This window comes from Schistocerca cancellata, chromosome 2 (assembly GCF_023864275.1).
Source record: "Schistocerca cancellata isolate TAMUIC-IGC-003103 chromosome 2, iqSchCanc2.1, whole genome shotgun sequence".
Lineage (NCBI taxonomy): Eukaryota > Metazoa > Arthropoda > Insecta > Orthoptera > Acrididae > Schistocerca > Schistocerca cancellata.
This window is the reverse complement of record NC_064627.1, coordinates 542,159,001-542,178,415: the sequence shown is the minus strand read 5'-3', so window position 1 is coordinate 542,178,415 and position 19,415 is coordinate 542,159,001. Positions and strand designations below refer to the sequence as shown.

The following is a 19,415-nucleotide window of genomic DNA, read 5'->3' as shown; positions in this document are numbered from 1 at the left end:
TCTTCTTTCCTTTCTTTGGGCAACTCCTCTCTCTCTCTCTCTCTCTCTCTCTCTCTCTCTCTCTCTCTCTTTCTCTTTCTCTCTCCCCGTCCATTTCTCGCTTTCCTTATTCTGCCCATTTCCCCTTCCCCTATTTCTGTCCATCTCCTTCTCCTCCTATCTGTGCCTATTGCCTCCTTCCCCCACACTGTCCGTCCATCTCCTCTTCCCCTTGTCGCTCCAGTGTAACACGTTCCAATCAACAGGAGGCTGGTGGCTCTTACCCCGACAGTGTTTCTTTCCAGAATGTAATTAATATGTGTACCAAATTTGACTGAAATAGTTCCAGGGGTTTTGGTGAGCTCTTTAGCCATGGCTTTGGCCACATAAGTACAACTGTTGCTAACTTAACTAATAACAAATAGGACAATGATAATGCGATAGTGGTTACATATTTATCGATGTTTAACGAAACCTTACCGATGGTCACAAGTGTTACTAACAGCATGAGTGATAAAATGTAAGACAAAGTAGAAGTAACAAACAGTGTGGTAGGTACAGCCAGGAGTCGACTTGGCCTATCAGAATCAGTACTTACTACAATATTTCCAGTTACCGCAGACTTTGACTGTGCATCCCCATCATTACTTGTAAGTCAAGCGTTCCTGCAAGTGATTTACATCAAAACTACATTTACGCTGGTGTTTTAACGAGAGTGGACAGCATTCTGAAAGTAAGTGTACTTCAGACCCCTAGCGTGCACAGTCAGATGAGTTATACCCATCTTCACTACATTTACATCATGAGAGACAAATGGTGCCTTAGTTGTCCGGGTGCTGCCCCTTATAATACGGAGAAAAATTAGCTTTACATTCTTATCAAGTTTGCATGAGTAATGGTTTTCTCAACTGGGAAAGTTAACAGTGTTGATATTGTAATTCTTTGGCTAAAACATGTCTACCACAGCACATGTTGCCGCGGAAGATATTGGAGCCGCTGGTATTTAAAATGATAATATGTCTGAGGGGAACAGCCGCAGCAGACACCGCTACACCTCCGGTTACAGAGGAAGACATTCGCATTCGTCTGCATCAGTTACCGGAGGGGACGTGGCAAGGTGAACTGCGACCACTGTCATGTCCCATGTCATTAAAATATCCTAAACAGGTGTGTGGACTACTTGTGCAGTATTTTACTCCGTGATTTTGTTATTTTACTGTAATCCAATCATTTTTCGAACATAAAATTTAATTTGGTTACAGAAATTAATGTTCACCTTTCAAGTTTACACTGCACATTTTGATGTGGGATTAAAAAATTTAGGAATGTATGTAAATAAACCACCGACGTGTTGCCTCATTTCTGGAGTAGGAATACCCTTAATGGGGAGGTGATGGAGATCTGCGACCTGATAAACTAAAAATATTACTCCTTAGGTGCCAGCAAGTTTACGTCCGAATGAGGAGCAAGGAGGGGATGGTAGGGAATTGATGGACGATAACTTACTTGGATTTAATCAAATGACGTGCTTTCTATAGAGATGGTTTGAACGGCGTATAAACTACACGTAAGTGACAAAAGTCACGGGATACCTCGTAATATCGTGTCGGACCTGCTTTTGCCCGGCTTAGTGCAGCAAATCGACGTGGCATGGACCGAACAAGTGCAGACATATTGAGCCACGCTGCCTCTATAAGCGTCAGTAATTGTGAAAATGTTGCCGGTGCAGGTTTTGAGCACGAACTGATCTCTCTATTATGTCCCTTAAATGTTCGATGGGATTCATGTCTGGTGATCAAGGTGGCCAAATCATTCTCTCGAATTGTCCAGGACGTTTTTGAAACCTGTTGCGAACAATTGTAGCCTGTTGACATGGTGCATTGTCATCCATAAAAATTCCGTCGTTTCTGGAACATAAAGTCCATGAAAGGCTACAAATTGTCTCAAAGTAGTCGAACATAACGGGAGGACTCAGTTCATTTCACGTAAACATAGCCCACGCCATTATGGAGCAACCACCAGCTTTCACAGTGCCTTGTTGACAACTTGGGTTCACGACATCGTTGGGTGAGCGCCACACTTGAACCTTGCCATCAGCTGTTACCAACTGAAATCGGGACCAATCTGACGAAGCCACGTCTAGGGTCCATCGATATGGTGCAGAAGAGGCGCTACGGACGATGTCGTGCAGTTAGCAAAGGCATTCGCGTCGGTCGTCTGCTGCCATAGCGCATTAACTGTAAATTTCGCTGCTCTGGCCCAGAGGTAGGTTCGTCGTACGTCCCACATTGATTCCTGCGGTTAATTCACGCAGTGTTGTTTGTCTGTTAGCACTGGCAGCTCTACGCAAACGTTGCTGTTCTCGGTCGTTGGTCGTTGAATGAAGGCCATCGGCCACTGCCCTGTCCGTGTGTAGAGGTAATGCCTGAAATTTGGTATTCTCGGTACACTCTTGACACTGTGTATTTCGGAATACTGAATTCCCTAACGATTTTAATACTGAATTCCCTAACGATTTCCGGAATGGAATTTCCCATGCGTATAGCTCAACGACCATTCCGCGTTCAGAGTATGTTAATTCCCATCGTGCGGCGCCAACACCATCGAAAACTTTTTCACACGAATCACTTGAGTGGAAATGACAGCTCCGCCAGTGCACTGCCCTTTTATGCCTTGTGTACGCGATACTACCGCCATCTGTATTTATGCATATGACTATCCCATGTCTTTTTCACCTCAGTGTATTTGACAATCGTGACTGGATCGTGAGTTTCACGAGAGCTTACCTTAGGAATGTCCCTTCTGTGGAATATTTTCAGCAAAAAATAGGGATTTACTTGTACAGTCTTACACATCGAGGTTTATTTTATAGTACAACAAAATTTAATTTATTTTAAAAATGAAGTATAATACTGTTGTTAGTAGGTGATAAGGAATGACAATACACTAGTAATTATTTGGTAGGAAATGACGTGTACAAGCGAACACATAATTTTAGTGACCAGTAACATGAAACTTTTACTGAATCAAAACGTCGTATAACAACGATTTTTATTTTCACATTAATACTCAGCAGTATTCAGTGAGGTAGCTTCAGCACCTTGAAATTTCTTCTGTTGCTGGCACAATATATTCTACACCAGATCGGAAATCGAAGCAAGATCTGTCGAAGTAAATATGACGTCGCGAAAGTGCCACGAAGAGAACTCGGATTTGTCGCGAACAATAAATTTCCTCGCATTCGATTTCCGGTCCAGTTCACAACTGTGATACAGAGTACTTGTACGCCTGGTCTTCAAGGAACATGCAAATGTCTGATGCAGTCATTGTCACGGGAAAGAAGAGACAAAGAGACAAGAAGCTGACTGGCTTCGTAAGATAGAGTAGTGAAGCAAGCTCCGGAGTGCGGCGGGCCGGCCTAGCCGCGCTGCGAGGCGACGCGGTACTCCTCGTCCTCGAAGACGGCGAGCACAGCGTCCAGCAGGAAGAAGCCGGCGTTGATGATGGCGAGCGAGCCGCACGCGTAGCTGACGTCGCGCCCGTTGGAGTAGTGCGCCGGCCACGAGGTGCGGCGGCGCGCGTGGTGGATGCAGCAGCTGCCCGCCGCCACTTGCAGCACCACCGCCGTCAGCAGGAACACCAGCTCCTGCGGCCGCCACACCATAGCACACCACACCACACCACACCACAATACAAGGCGGCCACGACACGGCAAAGGCATCACTTGCTCTCCGTACAGCATAATCTTCCCGAGGGGTGTATGTTTGTGACGGCTTTACGTCTCGTACCTACTTATAGCTAAGTACTGGTGAGGCTATCCGACAACACGATGTGACACAGCGTTAAGGGGGTCGGGTTTTTATTTGAAGGAAATGTGTGTGGGGTGAGAAAAGAGAGAGGGTAAAGGGTGAAGAATTAGAATGGAATGTGATGAACAGCAGGAGCTACATTGAGTACAGAGAAAGGCGACCAGAGAGAAAAGTTGATTTAGAAAGAGATTGGGAACAATGTTTCGAGGCAAAGGGAAGTCAAGAAAGAGAGAGGCAAAATGAGGAAGATGAAGAAAGATGGGTAGGGAGGTTGTGGGAGAGGGAGAGACGGACAGGGACAGGGAAGTTTGAGGAGAGAGAGAGAACAGGGAAGGAGCTGGAGAGGTTAAGGGAGAGGAAGAGGGGAGGACTGGGAGGTTGTCAGAGAAGAAGAGAAAGTGATGAAGAGGTTGAGGTGGAGTGGGGTGGGGGTTTAAGGGGAAGGAATGGAGCTGGAGGTTGAAGGACAAGGGAAAGCAAGGTTGAGGAAGAGAAAAGTGGTCGTATTGTAGGTCGTATACCCTCTTCTTCCTCTGAAATTTGAACTGATTAACCTGGCTAATTCTAGGGGGACCTACGGTTTTATGTGTATTCTGGATTGCAATTTGGCATTTTTCACGTATTTACATCATTCTTAGGGGTTAACCACACATTAAGTGACAATATAAATCGTAGGACAAGGGAAAATTGTTCCCCAAACATTTCAGTCTGTAGTTCGCCACTTACCCACTTAATCATGCTGGTAAATATGTGCTTGAGCCAAATGGGCATAGAAAAAGTGAACTGTCAGGAAACATGTCGTCTAGATCTACCTGGACAAAATATATTTTACTACGTGACACATGAAGCAATACAGGTCGCTCTCCGCGGTATCACGCCCCATGCAATAGGAAACAGCTCTGCCGATTTCAATATCGAATGTCAAAAGGCCTTGAAAGATTGTTATTGCTTTTTATGAACTCTATTTTCGTTTGTCGTATCCGCGTCAAACTCCGTACTAGTCCGCACGGTCGTAAATGCTGGAATCGTAATCCAGAGATGCCAGATTCATGCCCCGATCCAGCTGTTCCGTTTTCAGTTCTTTGGTAATTTACTGAGATCATAGGTGGCAGTTTCGTTAGCGCTGTAAGAAGCTATCTTTTTTCCACCTTCGTCAAAACTGAGCCAGTGTTGTCAAGAAGAAAAGCTACAAAGGAAAAGCCACCTACGACAGACGTGCTGCTGTGCCTGCTGGAATACAGTCAGCAGTCAAACGAATCTCGCCTTTATTCATTAATGTTATTCTTTACCTTTGATGGTACAGTTTTGGTAGAAATATTCCAACAAATTGTACTATTGACCAAGATGAAGTCTGGTTAATCAAGTAATGGATTCACTGCAGAACAGTACATTGGCATAAATGAGCATTTTGCGTAAGCACTACAACCTGCACTGAAAACTTTCGAACTGCGGCACAGAATTACATAAACACTGCGCCTGTTCCCGATATACACACTGCAATAAATGTCCCATTTATTTTGTAGTCTATTCTGGCGTTCACGTAAAGGTTACCGGCTGCCCCTTATGTGAGATGTTTTCATTTGAGGACGTCTTTGGCTTAAGAAAAAGTCAAGGATAGGGCTTTATCTACCAGTCCTACTGACATTACTTACAATATTTGTAGCAAAATGTGAGGGCACTGCCTCGTTGTGGATCACGCAACCAGAATATACCGCAGGAGGTGTGCAATTTAAGCTTGTAAACCTATCCCCAGATAGCGACTAGTGTTGGCAACATCCCCAGTTCTTAACAGCTGTGGTCGCCAACGGTAACCAATGACAACTCGTATCATCGTCCCTGCCGTGTTAATCTTTGTGTCCAAAACACGTTCTGGAACGTGATACTGTCTGTATACAACATGGCGCTAACCACGTGCCACTGTCTACAGGATGCCGAAAAACATGATACAATAGACGAAAACAAACTACTTATATAAAATGCGTGGATCGGGAACGCTTAGTTATTTCTGTGGGCGTCATAGATGTTGGAAATTATGCTATCGAAAGCACCTGATTCCTCAACAAAGGTTGTGGGTCCAGGTGTAGAACTAGGAGTATTCCAAACATGTGGAGATAGCTAAAGATGTCGTATATAGCACGTCATCTGTTTTCAGTATCATCAGCTAAATGGCAGGAGTAGTCAATCTGAAACTCCCTTCTCAACAGGTACCCTTTCTGTTTAGTAAATAGTGTCATTACTGTTGTAACAGCGTGTCAGATTTGAAAAGTGTTAAAAATTTAACAGATATTGTTACTGTTAACATTTGCTACGACTTTCACATTTAGGTCACTACATAAAAGAAGTTGTAGTATACAACTCTTACCATTTTTGTGAAAGTGGTTTGTTTTCATGTGTTGCACAATGTTCTTAAAAGGAGTTTCTGCAGACCATATGCATTCATATGCTAGTTAGACTGGACGGTCCGTCGTTATTTTCCAACATAGGATTTACAGGATTTTACTGGGCTGATCCAGGGTATGCTAGTAAAGAGCGAAATAAGTATGCTAGTAAAGAGCGAAATAATTGTATCACGGAAGATTTATGCTGTGAAGAATTGCGGTCACAGCTGACGCCAACCCCTTCTCCTCACTATAGCGGTAGACGCGCATATAGCGGTCTTTCTTCGGTGCACACATTGTTAAAAAAAAGTAGGTGCTTCATTGCTACACAACAGCCGTATGCCACTCGGTGTGCGGATTATTGAGGCAGATGCCACATGGTACTATTAGATATCACGCCCTCCCTGCCATGACCATTCGCAAGGTATGTGTTTGTTCGGAAAATAAACCCATAGTGTCCTATAGCAGCGAACCTCAACGATGTGTAGACTTCCATGGAATCTGTGTGCTGAACGAAATCCCGGATCATATTCAGCACCTCACATGCTTCAATATCATGACGTTCAGAATTTTCTATAGGTCGTGATGATGCTCGGAAAGTTGGTGATAATTTTACGCTAGTAATTTGAGTTTACCAGCATAGAACTTCATTATTTTATCTTATTTAGATAAATAATTTCCGTAAATAATTTTCCGCGCTCTTCTGATACTATATTATTTTATTATTATTATCATTACTAATGAGCAGTGTAGTACTCATGACAGCGTGGCAGCACTGTTCGTAACGTAATATTCTTAAGTAGCAGAATCAGATAAACCTGCAATGAAATGTTGCAGTTCATTACTCGCCTGTTCGATGTTTATCTGCAGACATGTTCTTCAAACCACTGAAAAGTGCTTGGCGGAGGGGTACATTGGTGCGAATGTTAGCTGAAGCTTGTCTTATTCCATTATCGTAACAAGCCAGAAAAAAATGGTTGTATGTATGTCTCAGTACGAGTTCTAATCTCTCTCACGTTATCTTCATAATCCCGTTCTCGACATGTATGATGGAGGCTGTAGAACTGTTCTGTAAGGAGTGTTCAGATGATAAGGTACGAACTGTCGTAACAACCAGACCGGTTGAAAATTGTATTTGCCGCTTTGGGATAACGAATTGTTGCTGCTAGGGACGCGAATGTAGTGTCGTTACCTTCCCCAAAAAAATTCGAAGCTGTGCCCTCAGCAGGCAAGTTGGTGATCATCTTATTTTTCGGCGTCCGATGTCCGACACTCATCGAATTCTTCGCGCGTGAAAACCAATAACATTGACGTGTGGTGTGAGACACTCCGAAGCCCGAGGTAGTCCGTCAAGACCAGAGAGTGTGGGCTGCTCGCGGTGGGACTGATTCTGCTCCACGGTAACGTGCGTGCGCACTTGGCTGTAGGCACACCAAGTGTAATGGCCACGTGCAGCAGGGGCCAGCTTGAGCTTCCGCCCTGCAGCGCGGACTCGTCGCTCTGCAACTTCCATGTGTTTGGGTCGCAAAAAAAAAAAAAAAAAAAAAAAAAAAAAAAAGTCTCAAAGGGAAGCGCTTCCACTCAGATGACGAACTGAAGGACGTAGTGGAGGACTGGCTCCTGTCACAGCTTCAGCAATTGTGGGAACAGGGCATCCTTCGGCTCGTGGAGCAGTTGGACAGTTGTGCTCAGGCCTCTGGTGATTACGTTTGAATGAAGACTTTTTGAATAAATACCTACAGTTTCGTGCCTTTTCTTTTGAACACCTCTCCTATTTTCTCTCGGATATGGATTCTATAAATTTACCCAATAGCGTTTCACGAGTCCAACGTCGCCTTTTTTTTTTTTTTTTTTTTTTTTTTTTTTTGAAGGATCCCAGTTCGAGTTGCTTGAACGTCTCTGTTACTGCTGTGTCGTCCGAACAAGACACAACCAGAGCAAAAGCGCCACAGCTGCAAAGATGCGAGCTGCTCGCCCACGGGCGGCGTTGAGGATGAAGATATTGACTTTGCCTCGGCCGATTGTCGCCCGTGTAGAATCCGCCAATGACCAGACGACAACGGACAGAAGCCTACTCAGAAGAGAAGCTCTCGCCCACATGGTTATAGATCGTCGTCCAGGGCTGACTTAGACAGGGAACGTCGTTTAGTGAACTCTTAGAAGTGAACAGACAGCTACTGTAAAATGTATTTGCTATCTACTGTGAAGTTTACGTACGATTATTTGCACTTAGCCGTTGAGGGCCTTTTTGTGTTATATTACAAGCAATGTTGCAGACTTCATTATTCAACAAGTCACAGAGGTAAGTAAACAATTTTAACTCATTTTTGTGACTTTGATACTATTTTGTTGGAATGTTGTAGTACCTTCGTTCCCCTATCCTGTTACCTGACACTCGGCCTCCACAGCAGTAGCGAAGAGACCATTACAAAACTGGCGACGAGTGTTTACAAAAGTTACACTTCTGCTTACGACGTACCAGCGTGTTAAGAGCGTGGCTTAGAATTCCGTCAACATCGTCATTTGTGCTACCTAATTTGGACCCGAATAAACTTCTACAATGCGGAACCTGTTTGCAGCAGTGTACGTGGCATCCACTATCGTTTGCAAACATTACCTGGACAGTTCAGGAAGTCGCCGTGACGTTCATTGGAGAATTATCAGCTGCTTCTGCAAGGAAGTTAACAAAGTTTTGGTTGCTGTATTTGCTGTATTTAAATACTGGAGAGTCCACAACATTCTATAGCTGAATTTGTGTGCATGCTCTTTGCCGTGTCGTGACCGCCAACATTGATAGACAAAAAAAGTACATCATTTTAATTTGCAATAATTGTTGCTACATTATTCATTTGAACAGATTTATAGTCTTTCGCACCAGTCAGATGCGTTTTTTATCCACAATGGTAAAACATGTGCAAAGTAATAAAGGTTTTCAACAACATGCAGTTTAATAAATGTTTTGTTAGTCATGCATTCATGCAATAGCTTGTGCATTACAGTTGTTAACAATTCCTTGAGTGTCTCAAATTAATTTCTTGTAATTTAGGTCTTACATGCGTATTTGATGCGCAGAGTATAATGTTTCTGCTGGAAGCGTAATACGAAGCAAGAGGTCATTCAGGCATTCGCATGCTGACCAGGTGAACTCCCCATCACACCCCCTCCCCCTCAGATGTAGTGGTAAGAGGGCCCAGTGGACAGCCCGTCAAAAATTGAACACAGATGAAGCGTGAAAACAGGATGAAAATTACTGGACTGTGAAAGGAAAGCGAAATAAAACAGTGAACGGTCCAATCACAAGAAGTGCAACATAGGGCATGCACAAGAGACACATCGACGTGGTTCAGTGATTTCGCCGGCACGGTAGCTCAGCGTGTTCGGTCAGAGAGGCGGTGGCCATCTTTAATTAAAAAAACTGAGTAAAGGAATCAACGATCAACTTGAACGGATGTCACGTGATGTCCGCACAGACCAAACGCAACGAACAACACGGAACATAATAAAGAGAGAGAGAGAGAAAAAAAAGTGGTTCCGGTGTTGGACTGCACAGCAGGCGAGCTGCGTTCAAAGCTCCCTTGTACCAATGTTTTTTTTTTCCACGCTGTATTCTTTTTTTTTTCTTTTTTCCACGCTGTATTCAGTTTTGTGTCAGTGTCGTGGTATAACTTTCGTTTGCAACAGCGAGGTGTAAGGAATGGACCTATAATGAAACTTGATTCCGTACAACTACTCTATTAGCAGCCGAAAGTAAGTGGCTTTCGAATGGGAACCGCAAACATTTGATGATTTGGCGACAATTCAACCGAGTCCTCCACCGGAAAACACGTCAGTTGTGTCAGGCAGGCATTAGTGACAGACAATACGTGTGTCATATGATACGAATCTCTTGTCGAAGCACTTAACTTGTTCGCCTGGTAAGTGAATGGGATATGCCTCCTTGCCCAATTTAGATGTTTGTATGAATGTGATCACTCCCGAAGCAATAATGAAAACGTAATAGTTTGTCACATAAGCTACAGAAAATGAATGCAACACTTTCACAATCTCACAGTTTTCCCTGTGCTCTATCAAAATATATGTTTTAACGTTTTTGACGTTGCGTTCCGTTTTGGAAGTTTTTACTCTTGAATTCCTTTCTTGTAACATAGTTCACACCCGCTTATTTGCTTTTTTCATTTCTGTGAGACGACTATGTGGTATCTCGCCTGTTCTCGCTGTTCATGACATTTCCTTGCGATGGTAATGTATTCTTACCACATGACTCATGTTCTGTAATCAGTGATAGTATGCCAACAAGTGACCGGAAGACAACAAGCATTTCAATGACCGGATGGACAGTTTATAATTTTGTGAAAAATAAAATAAAATAAATGCCACGAAGGAGTTTTGAACACGGCTCGTCCGCTTTCCCGTCCAACACCGTGACTACTTAACCTCCACGCTGTGGCTCTGCCGCTTCACTCAATCTTACATTTGTTGATCTTCTATTTTCTATTTTGCTTTTTTTTTAACAGTCCAGTACAACATCTTCCTGTTTTCATGCTTGATATGTATTCTGTTTTTGATGGAGTTTCCACTGGGCCATCCTACCATTAAATCTGAGGGGTATGTGATGGGGAGTTTCCTTTGTGAGCAGCGTTGTCAGGAATTCGTTGGACAGTCCTTCAAGATGGAGCTGTACGTGCTTGAATTTGGATGAAAGAGGTAATGTGTCAGTACTGGACTTCAGACGTTGAACGGCGACCGTCAGGTACATGCATCTTAAAGGAAAAAGGTTAATTAAGGGCTATTGTGGAATGCAAGGTGAGAGGCAACACGTGGTTCAGAAGTAAGTGGTACTTACTTGTTTATTTACTATCCTCGTATTTAGAAGAATAATTGTCGTGTCTTCTTCGTTTATCGAGAACTCGGCGGGTATCGAATAACGTGGACAATGGTACGATCTGAGAAGGCAGTTAGCTCAGACGGATATATGAAGTGACAAGAGAGTCAGCTGAGAACTATTTCTGGAAAACTCTGAGGACTTAGGTTCGGTGTATCTGGGCGAGTGTCGTTAATTGACAGAACGATAGTTTAGTTATTTACAGAATGACAAAAAATGTGTTACTAATGCTGCAGCGGTTCAGTGGAATCAGGCGTCTTCACTCACCTCAGTTATTATTCACGCACAGCATATTTCAGTCATGTACCATTATCCTATGAAGCATACTGTACTCATCCTTTAAATAATCGTATCTTCAACATCAGTTTTGCTTAGGTCCTATGAAAGAATGGCGTTTAGGGTGAATGAATTGTTTGTCAAGTGTAAGACGTGTGTGTAAACACAGATGTGACGGTTCTGCGTGAACAGCAGGGAAACGTGTAACACGAGAGAAACTTCACAACCGAGCAGAGATCTGTGTATTTCCTCGGAGTCTTTCGCGGCGGCATGTCTGAATAAAATCTTCTTGGTTTTCAAGTCGCGTCAATTCGTAAATAGACCGCAACACTTCGTCGATCATTTGAGCGGTGCCCATCCCAACATTAAATTTATCATCGAGATGGAGAAGAATGGCAAGCTACCGTTCTTGGATGTCTTAGTTGAGCACGCATATTGACCGATACTTGAACGCCGCTGGGTTTCACCACCTGTCCACAAGACAGCGGTCCTGAACACGTTAATACACAGAGCAGAAGTTATTTCTGACGACTACAACCTACAGTCTGAATTGCCGCAGTCGAGACAGGTGCTCAGAGAGAATGGTTATAGCAAGTTAGGACTTGTACTGCAGAGACATAGAGTAAAATCAGTGTTTCGGCCCGCCCTCAAGATACGAGATATGCTGCGTCCTGTTAAAGACGACGTAACTCTTCGTGTGCCCCGTGTGTATGATGTCCCTTGCGAGTGCGGCAGCTTCTCTATAGGTCAGACAATTCGCACAATTGCAGAACGTTGTGCCGTACACAAGAGACACATTAAACAAAGGAAGGATGACAAGACGGCCATGGTTGAGCATTGCCTGGAAAAAGGACACAAAGTACAGTTTGAAAACACGAGAGTCTTCGCTCATGCATTAATAGATTGGGATTCCTTTATAAAGGAGACGGCTGAGGTTAGAATGAGCAACAGCAATTTTAACAGAGACCAGGGGTACATACTGAGTAGGTCGTGGGGGCGACCTTTTGATGTCGAAAGGAAGCAACGACAGATGCTTAAGCCTCTTAGTTAGACGGGAGCGGCAGTTTCATACGTGGCGCCGGCAACTCGCGTCACCTGACGTCACTCGGTCCTGCGGTGGAGCGGAGCTGCCCAGCTCACCTTTTGCGCACGCGTCGTTTCGACCTCTCTGATAAAAGCGGCCTTAATCGTGGCTATATGAGCCGGAAAATCGTGTCATCCCCTGCATACGACCACCAATGTCAGTACCTATGTAGTTGTGGTACCTGTAGCCTGCTACCTTGAACTTACACCATCGGAGGGTGGTATGGGACTTCAAGCCCCACAGCCACACCTTCAACGTGCACTCCAGTGATGTCATTGGAATGACATCATTGTAGGATAGAACGAATCTACAGACATCCACCGGTGACGCTGTACTTCAACATTTACTCCTGACAACGAAGACGGAGATAGCCGTCGAAAGCTCGAATTTTATTCGAATTGGTGCGACTTGAAAACCTAGAAAATTTTATTCATGTCTGTTTTTTGCTAGCTATCCAACATGTTGCGCATGACGCAGTTCTTTTCGTAAATTATAGTACCCTTGATTATTAGTGGGACTTATAATTTACTTGTGACACCGCCTGGAGTGTGTACAACTATAAAAATAGCCCAGCTAACATGTGTGTATATTCTTCGTTCTCTCCGTCTGATAACATATGTGCCATTTACGCTTAGTTTTTACGCAATTACAAGTAGAGCAATTTCAGATATACTGTTTTTAATCTGTAACATTCCACATCTAACCCGAAGCTCTCTGTACGGGAAAGTAATGGCAACTATATTTTACCATAATATAAATTTCCTTTGGTTACATTACTTTCAACTGTAATGTAAGAGAAAAATGAGGATGATGGCGACATTTACGTATTCCTTATTCTCGTGGCGGCAGTGGATGTAGAGGGTGTCCAGCGAAGGAGTCCTTGATTTCAAGATGAAATATGTCGAAAACTAAGATGGATAGAAGAGTACAACGAACGGTATGTTTGTCGTGAAAGTTGTAAGAATTTTATACAGAAGTTTCGAAATAATTCGAAAAGCTGCTAACAGATGGCGCTGTAATCGCAATACGTAGTGCCTATAAACAGTGCGCCACAGTTAAGAGCGATCAGCTCCATCGTTGAAACGTAAGAGGTCACCGTATCGAAGGAAGAGGTTGAAATCATGTATTCGACTGAACAACATGTTTTTATGGTACTGGAACTCTACAGGTTAGATTACAGTCCTACGGCAACAAGGCGCGGCTGTAAAACACAATTTAATGTTCCAAAAGGACGGGTGCGAAAATCATTCACGAGCTCTACGCCAAATTCCAACGGACAGGCAGCGTGGCCGAGGATCTAGCGGTGAATGTTAGCTCCAGGGAAACTACAATTAATCGTGAAAATGTCGCCACGTTTTATAGGAATTTTGAATCGAAATCGAAGGTAATCGGTCCGAAGAATTACAACAGAGACTGATTTGAAGCGTTTCAGCACGCAGAATACACTGAGAAAGAGCCTACACTTTTCCATTCAAAATGCAGAGCTTTGCAGGTGTGGGCAGACTTTGGGGACTAGATTCTCACCGTGAAGAATTTGATGTTGGCTGCGTTTGGTTCACGGATGAAGCACACTTCCATCTGAATGGAGTCGTGAGTAAACAAAACTGGCGATTCTGGTGTTCCGAAAATCCCCGTTTGTGTGAAGCGCACTCACTGTGCTCTCCCTAAATTACTGTTTGGGCTGCGGTATGCAAAAGAGGTATTACTGGCCCTTTGGCATGCGAGAAACGATCACTAGTGAATGTCACGTTGCAATTTTGGATCAGTTTGTCGCTACAGAGCGAGCACTGGATGATAGGCCAGGCACTGACTGGTTCGTGCAAGATGGGTCCATACCACATCACACAGAACAGGTGTTTGGCTTTCTTGATGAATACTTCGGGAATAGAGTCATTGTATTGAATTGTAGCAAATTTAATGGCGCAGGGATGGATTGTCCTCCATACTCATCCGATTTAACTTGGTTTTACCACCTTTTGGTGGGACATATGGAAAGACACTGCCTACCTGATCCGTGCCACCATGCTGGACGAGCTTGAATCGGCGGTCTGTGTAGCATCTGAACCCATTTCCATTGAGACACTGTTGGCAAATTTCATTGTTCATTAGCGCCACCTAGGTACTGTGAGTGGTGGACATTATCAAAAGACTGTGATGCGACTGGAAAGACTGTTTGCAGAGGACAAGTTTAATTATGGACACAGATACTGTAAGAGCTGCGCAGCGCACAGCGGCATCTCTTAGCAGCTTTTCGAACAATTTTGAAACTTCTGTATCGTATATGTGTAAAATTCTTACAGCTTTCACAATAAACATACCTTTTGTTGCACTCGTCTGTTGGTCGGAGTTTTCGAGACACTAAATCTTGAAATCAGGGACTCCTTCACTTGACGGACATTCCGTGTGAGATGGTAGGGGTTCAGAGGAGTTCTGTTGTTCGCGCCCAAGCTTCCGCTGTTACTGCCGTTGTAACTATGTCAGACACATCAACAAGAGAAACTATATAGCCCTTCTCATTGCCGCTCCCGAGCACGTGTCGTTGACTGAATAAATTCAAATTTACAATGCCTCCTCTCTCTCTTGATGCTGCCGGTAAGGCGAACACTCCGCTGCACCCATTATGCCGAACAGTATGTTGGAAGCTGTGAAAATAAATTAGCGGACTGTTGTTCTTCGATTAGGTACGTGATGCTTAGTTCAGTGGAACGGAAAGGCTCGCAGCTCGATGTTACCATGAGTCATCGTCCATTATGCACAAATCAAACTCAAGTTGCCCCGTTGTAGGCCATTATTGTAAGTATAAAAATTAACGGAGGGTTGTAGCTCACTCTCTAATCAATGCAGTATTAGTATGCTAGTAAGGTAACCGAAAAGACAATTCGTACTATGTGGTACGTGTGAAATGTCACACACGAATTTTGCAGTGAATGTCGAGACTGTCCCTACCCTCAGGCTATCGAATCGTGCGATAATAGTGAGAGAAATGTAATGCTTTGTTAGTCGGGAGACAACATTCCTTAAAAACAGTTGCCGGTAATTGCGGTTAATGATTACCGAAAAATGAAGGATAAATTACTTAAAAATTATTTCCAGTGCTCCATGCATTTTTTAGACAGCCATCAAAAATGTTACCAGCTGGACCAGCATTGGTGTTAAAGTCCCCGAAATATTTCATGCAGACATGCCACCTAAGAGTATCCAGTAACAAAAGCCTTATCTAGTACCTTAACTTAACCCCCCCCCCCCGCCCCTCCGGCCACTCAAAGAAGAAATATGAGTTACGGAACACACAGATGTAGCGGCGTGCCGCGTGGAAGCATTATTGTTACAGCAGAGTGACTGCTGCAGGGAGGTACAGCATTGCTCAGACACTTGGCGTCGGGCGGAAGCACTCACCACTTTCTTTGGTATGGGGTCCCTGGTGGCCAGGCCGACGATGGCACCGATGACGATAATGATGTAGCCGCCGTACGTGATGTATTGTAGCACCGACTCGGAGAAGTTGCCCGGGATCGTGTAGACCACCAGCGCGATGCAGACGCAGCAGAGCATCTGGAACAGCGGAGCAGCGCTCACTCAGGCGTAGAAGGATTTCCGTGACGTGTGGAAAAATAAGGAAACAGGAGGATGTATTTTGGACCAGCTACTGCTCTCACGTAAAGTGACTTTCAGTACCACTACTGTTATCCTCTGCTGTTTTGTATGGCAACAGATCCAGTATGTTCGTGATAAAATGCATCTTTCTGGTGGGGGATCAAAAAGCAAGCTGATTGTTGTCGTGGAACTGGTATTTTTTCATAAATACATTGACGGAAAAGGAAATTGGAACACCAAGAAATAATTAATGTAGATTAGTGAAATTTCGGGAACATATTTGTCTTGGTAACATATGTAAGTGATTAACATTGCAAGATCAAAGGTTAATAGTGTATGCGTGAGATAAGCCATTGCAAATGGTGATAAATTAATAACTGGTGTGACCACCAGAGTGCTGAACGCAAGCAGGCGAAAATGCATGCATTGTGTTGAACAGGTGCCTGATATCAGTTTGTGGGATGGAACACTATGCTTGCTGCACTTGGTCGGTCAATCAGGGACGGTTAATGCTGGTTGTGGATGACGCTGGAGTTGGCGTCCGATTAAGTTGCGTGTGTGCACGATTGCAGACAGACGTGGTGATGGAGCGGGCCAAGGCAACATGCCGACGCTCTGTAGAGCTTGTTGGGCTACAACAGCGGGATGTGAGCGAGCGTTTTCCTGTTGGAAAACACCCCCTACAATGCTGTTCCTGAATGGAAGCACAATAGTCGAATAACCGGACTGACGTACAAATTTGCGGTTAGGGTGCGTGGGATAACCACGTGAGTGCTCCTGCTGCCACACGAAATCGCACCCCAGACCGTAACTCCAGGTATAGGTCCAGAGCGTCTAGCACGCGGACAGCTTTTTTGCAAGCTGTCAGCTGGTCTGTTTCTAACCAACACACTGATTTCCGCATTAGTTTATGTCTGGGAGTGTTCAGCTAAAGCTCCAGCAAAGTCTCCGTTGTAAAACTTAGTGGCAGAAAAGGCGCGAAGCGGGTTCCGTAGCTAGGAAAAACCGTAACCATCTGAAAATAGTTCGAACGCCAGTAAACATTAGTCGAGTGTAGGAAAACTTGGAATAGAGTGCGACGAAATGTCAACGCCGTTCACCTGTGCAAATGAGAATTAAGAGATCGTCCCTTCGACAGCGCGATAATTAGAGACGGAGCACAGGCTCGGATTACGAAAGGATGGGGAAGGAAATCCGCCGTCTATTTTCAAAGGAAACATCCCGGCATTGGCCTCGAGGGATTTAGGGCAATCACGGCAAACCGAAAACTGCATGAACGGACGGGGATTTTAACCGTCCCTCACTCGAACGCGAGTCCAGTTTGCTAACAACGCCATCTGGCTCGGTTTAGCGAGGAGGAAGGACGTAATTACACTAGGTGTTAGTACTCCACCGCCGGCCGCTGTGGCCGAGCGGCTCTAGGAGCTTCAGTCCGCAACCGCGCTGCTGCTACGGTCGCAGATTCGAATCCTGCCTCGGGCATGGATATGTGTGATGTCCTTATCTCAGTTAGGTTTAAGTAGTTCTAACTTCTAGGGGACTGATGACCTCAGATGTCCCATAGTGCTTAGAGCCATTTAAACCATTTTGAGTACTCTGATTTGCGTATTTCGAGTACTCAGTAGAAGAATTTGTGCAGTTTCTACAAGGGTTAACCACATTCAGAGGACTGTAAGAGTAATTTTTTCCGTCTGCGTTCGTGTAAAAACACACGATAAATTATGAAGATCGTTTTTATTAGTCGGTACTTATTGTTCAATGTTGTTTCATCAGTCTGCACTAAAATATAACAGACTTTTGATTACACATCCTGACACTTGAAAGAAATGGATAAATGTTGAAAAACAGCGGTAGATATTTCCGATTTTGATAAAAACCGAAGGGCAGTTGCAACAACCATGCACTTAGTCAAACCGTAATTACAACTTCATTTAGTTTTTTTTTTTTTTTTTGCTCAAGTGTGAGAGTGACTGCTAGATATCGTACAAAAATTCACAATAGTTTGGCTGTACATTCGCTTAATCGAATTGTTAACGCGCCACCGTAGCCGAGGTTGCTAACGCATTGCCTGTGTGGAGGCGCTGGACTTTGACGTAAGTCGATTCGAATGCTCTTGGTGTCAAAAATTTTCGTTGTCAGTGTTTGGCCAGCAAGGGGAAAACCGAGCGGGGTAGCGCAGTGGTTAGCACACTGGACTAGCATTCGGGAGGACGACGGTTCAATCCCGCGCCGCCATCCTGATTTAGGTTTCCCATGATATCCCTACATCGCTCCAGGCAAATTCCGGGGTGGTTCCTTTGAAAGGACACGGCAGACTTCCTTTCCCGTCCTTCCCTAATCCGATGAGACCGATGACCACGCTGTCTGGTCCCCTTCCCCAAACCAACCAACCAACCTTCCCTAATCCGATGAGACCGATGACCTCGCTGTTTGGTCTCCTCCCCAAAACAACCCAACCAGCAAGGGGAAGGAGAGGAGGTAGTATAAAATTTCATCACCGGTCTTTGCACCTTTGCCTTGGATTAAATTCCAAATCTCTCCGCACTGACTTATGACTGAGGACACGTTACACTGTTGATGGTGATCTGTCCGTCGGATGGGGACATGAAACTCGGCGGTCCCCTGGGTCCTGTCCGAGAGGACTAGGATACGTGCCGGCACCGGATTTCACCCTCTCCTTTGTCTCATCCTAATCATGCAACACAGATATAGCACTACACTATATAAGCATCCATTACACTTACCCACACTCTGAAATACACATGCCACACAACTTCCACATATCCGCTACGAAAAGGGCTGACGCGCGGCCGAAGAACACACTTTCTGACAGCCGCTGAACCCACCGCGTGGGATATCCCACGCAACAGTGCCACACAACATTTAGCTTTTTTTCGAATTGTTTCATACTTAAACTTACTTGAAGCAAGTGTATGATTAAAAACAGATAAATATAGTTGTTGATGAACAAGAATGGCATACTCCGAAAATTTGTTGGGAAAATGGAAGTGGCCAAGTGCCATGTTGTTAACTGCGAGGAGTGTACTCGTTTTATATTCGTTTGAGTGAATTTTTGGACCGTAGCAGTACGACGTGCTGTTTATATTTGCAAAAAAGATGTGGACGAACATCTGTCAACAGGTCGCCAGTGCTGGAAAAAGGCTCGGGAGATAACAGTATCAACAGCCTTTTTTTCTTTACCGCTTTGGGCAAGGGCGATATTCCGGTATGGACTCTGTCAAAACACATTGTGTTTCTCGACAGTTGTCACCAGAAATGGTAGCAAAAACGGCGACTGGGCTGGGTTTGTGTTATCAAAGAGGCGGCGACTTGAAGTCACACATGGCGAGCGTAACGCACGTAATCCTTGTGACGCACTCGCCTGGTTGTCCGAATGAGTAGGCGCGCTTTTA

General features: G+C 44.4%; 1 protein-coding gene across 1 annotated transcript in view; it reads right to left on the bottom strand.

The window, feature by feature from the left end:
- Positions 1-2,833: 2,833 nt before the first annotated feature.
- The window catches only part of LOC126162107 (uncharacterized), a 37,667-nt gene continuing 21,085 nt past the window's right edge, over positions 2,834-19,415 (bottom strand). The window contains exons 2-3 of the mRNA XM_049918382.1: positions 15,805-15,960; positions 2,834-3,625 (exon numbers count right to left, since the gene is read on the bottom strand). Coding sequence (XP_049774339.1) covers positions 3,398-3,625; positions 15,805-15,960 — 384 coding nt within the window. The 3' untranslated portion in view covers positions 2,834-3,397. The remainder of the gene's footprint in view (positions 3,626-15,804; positions 15,961-19,415) is intronic.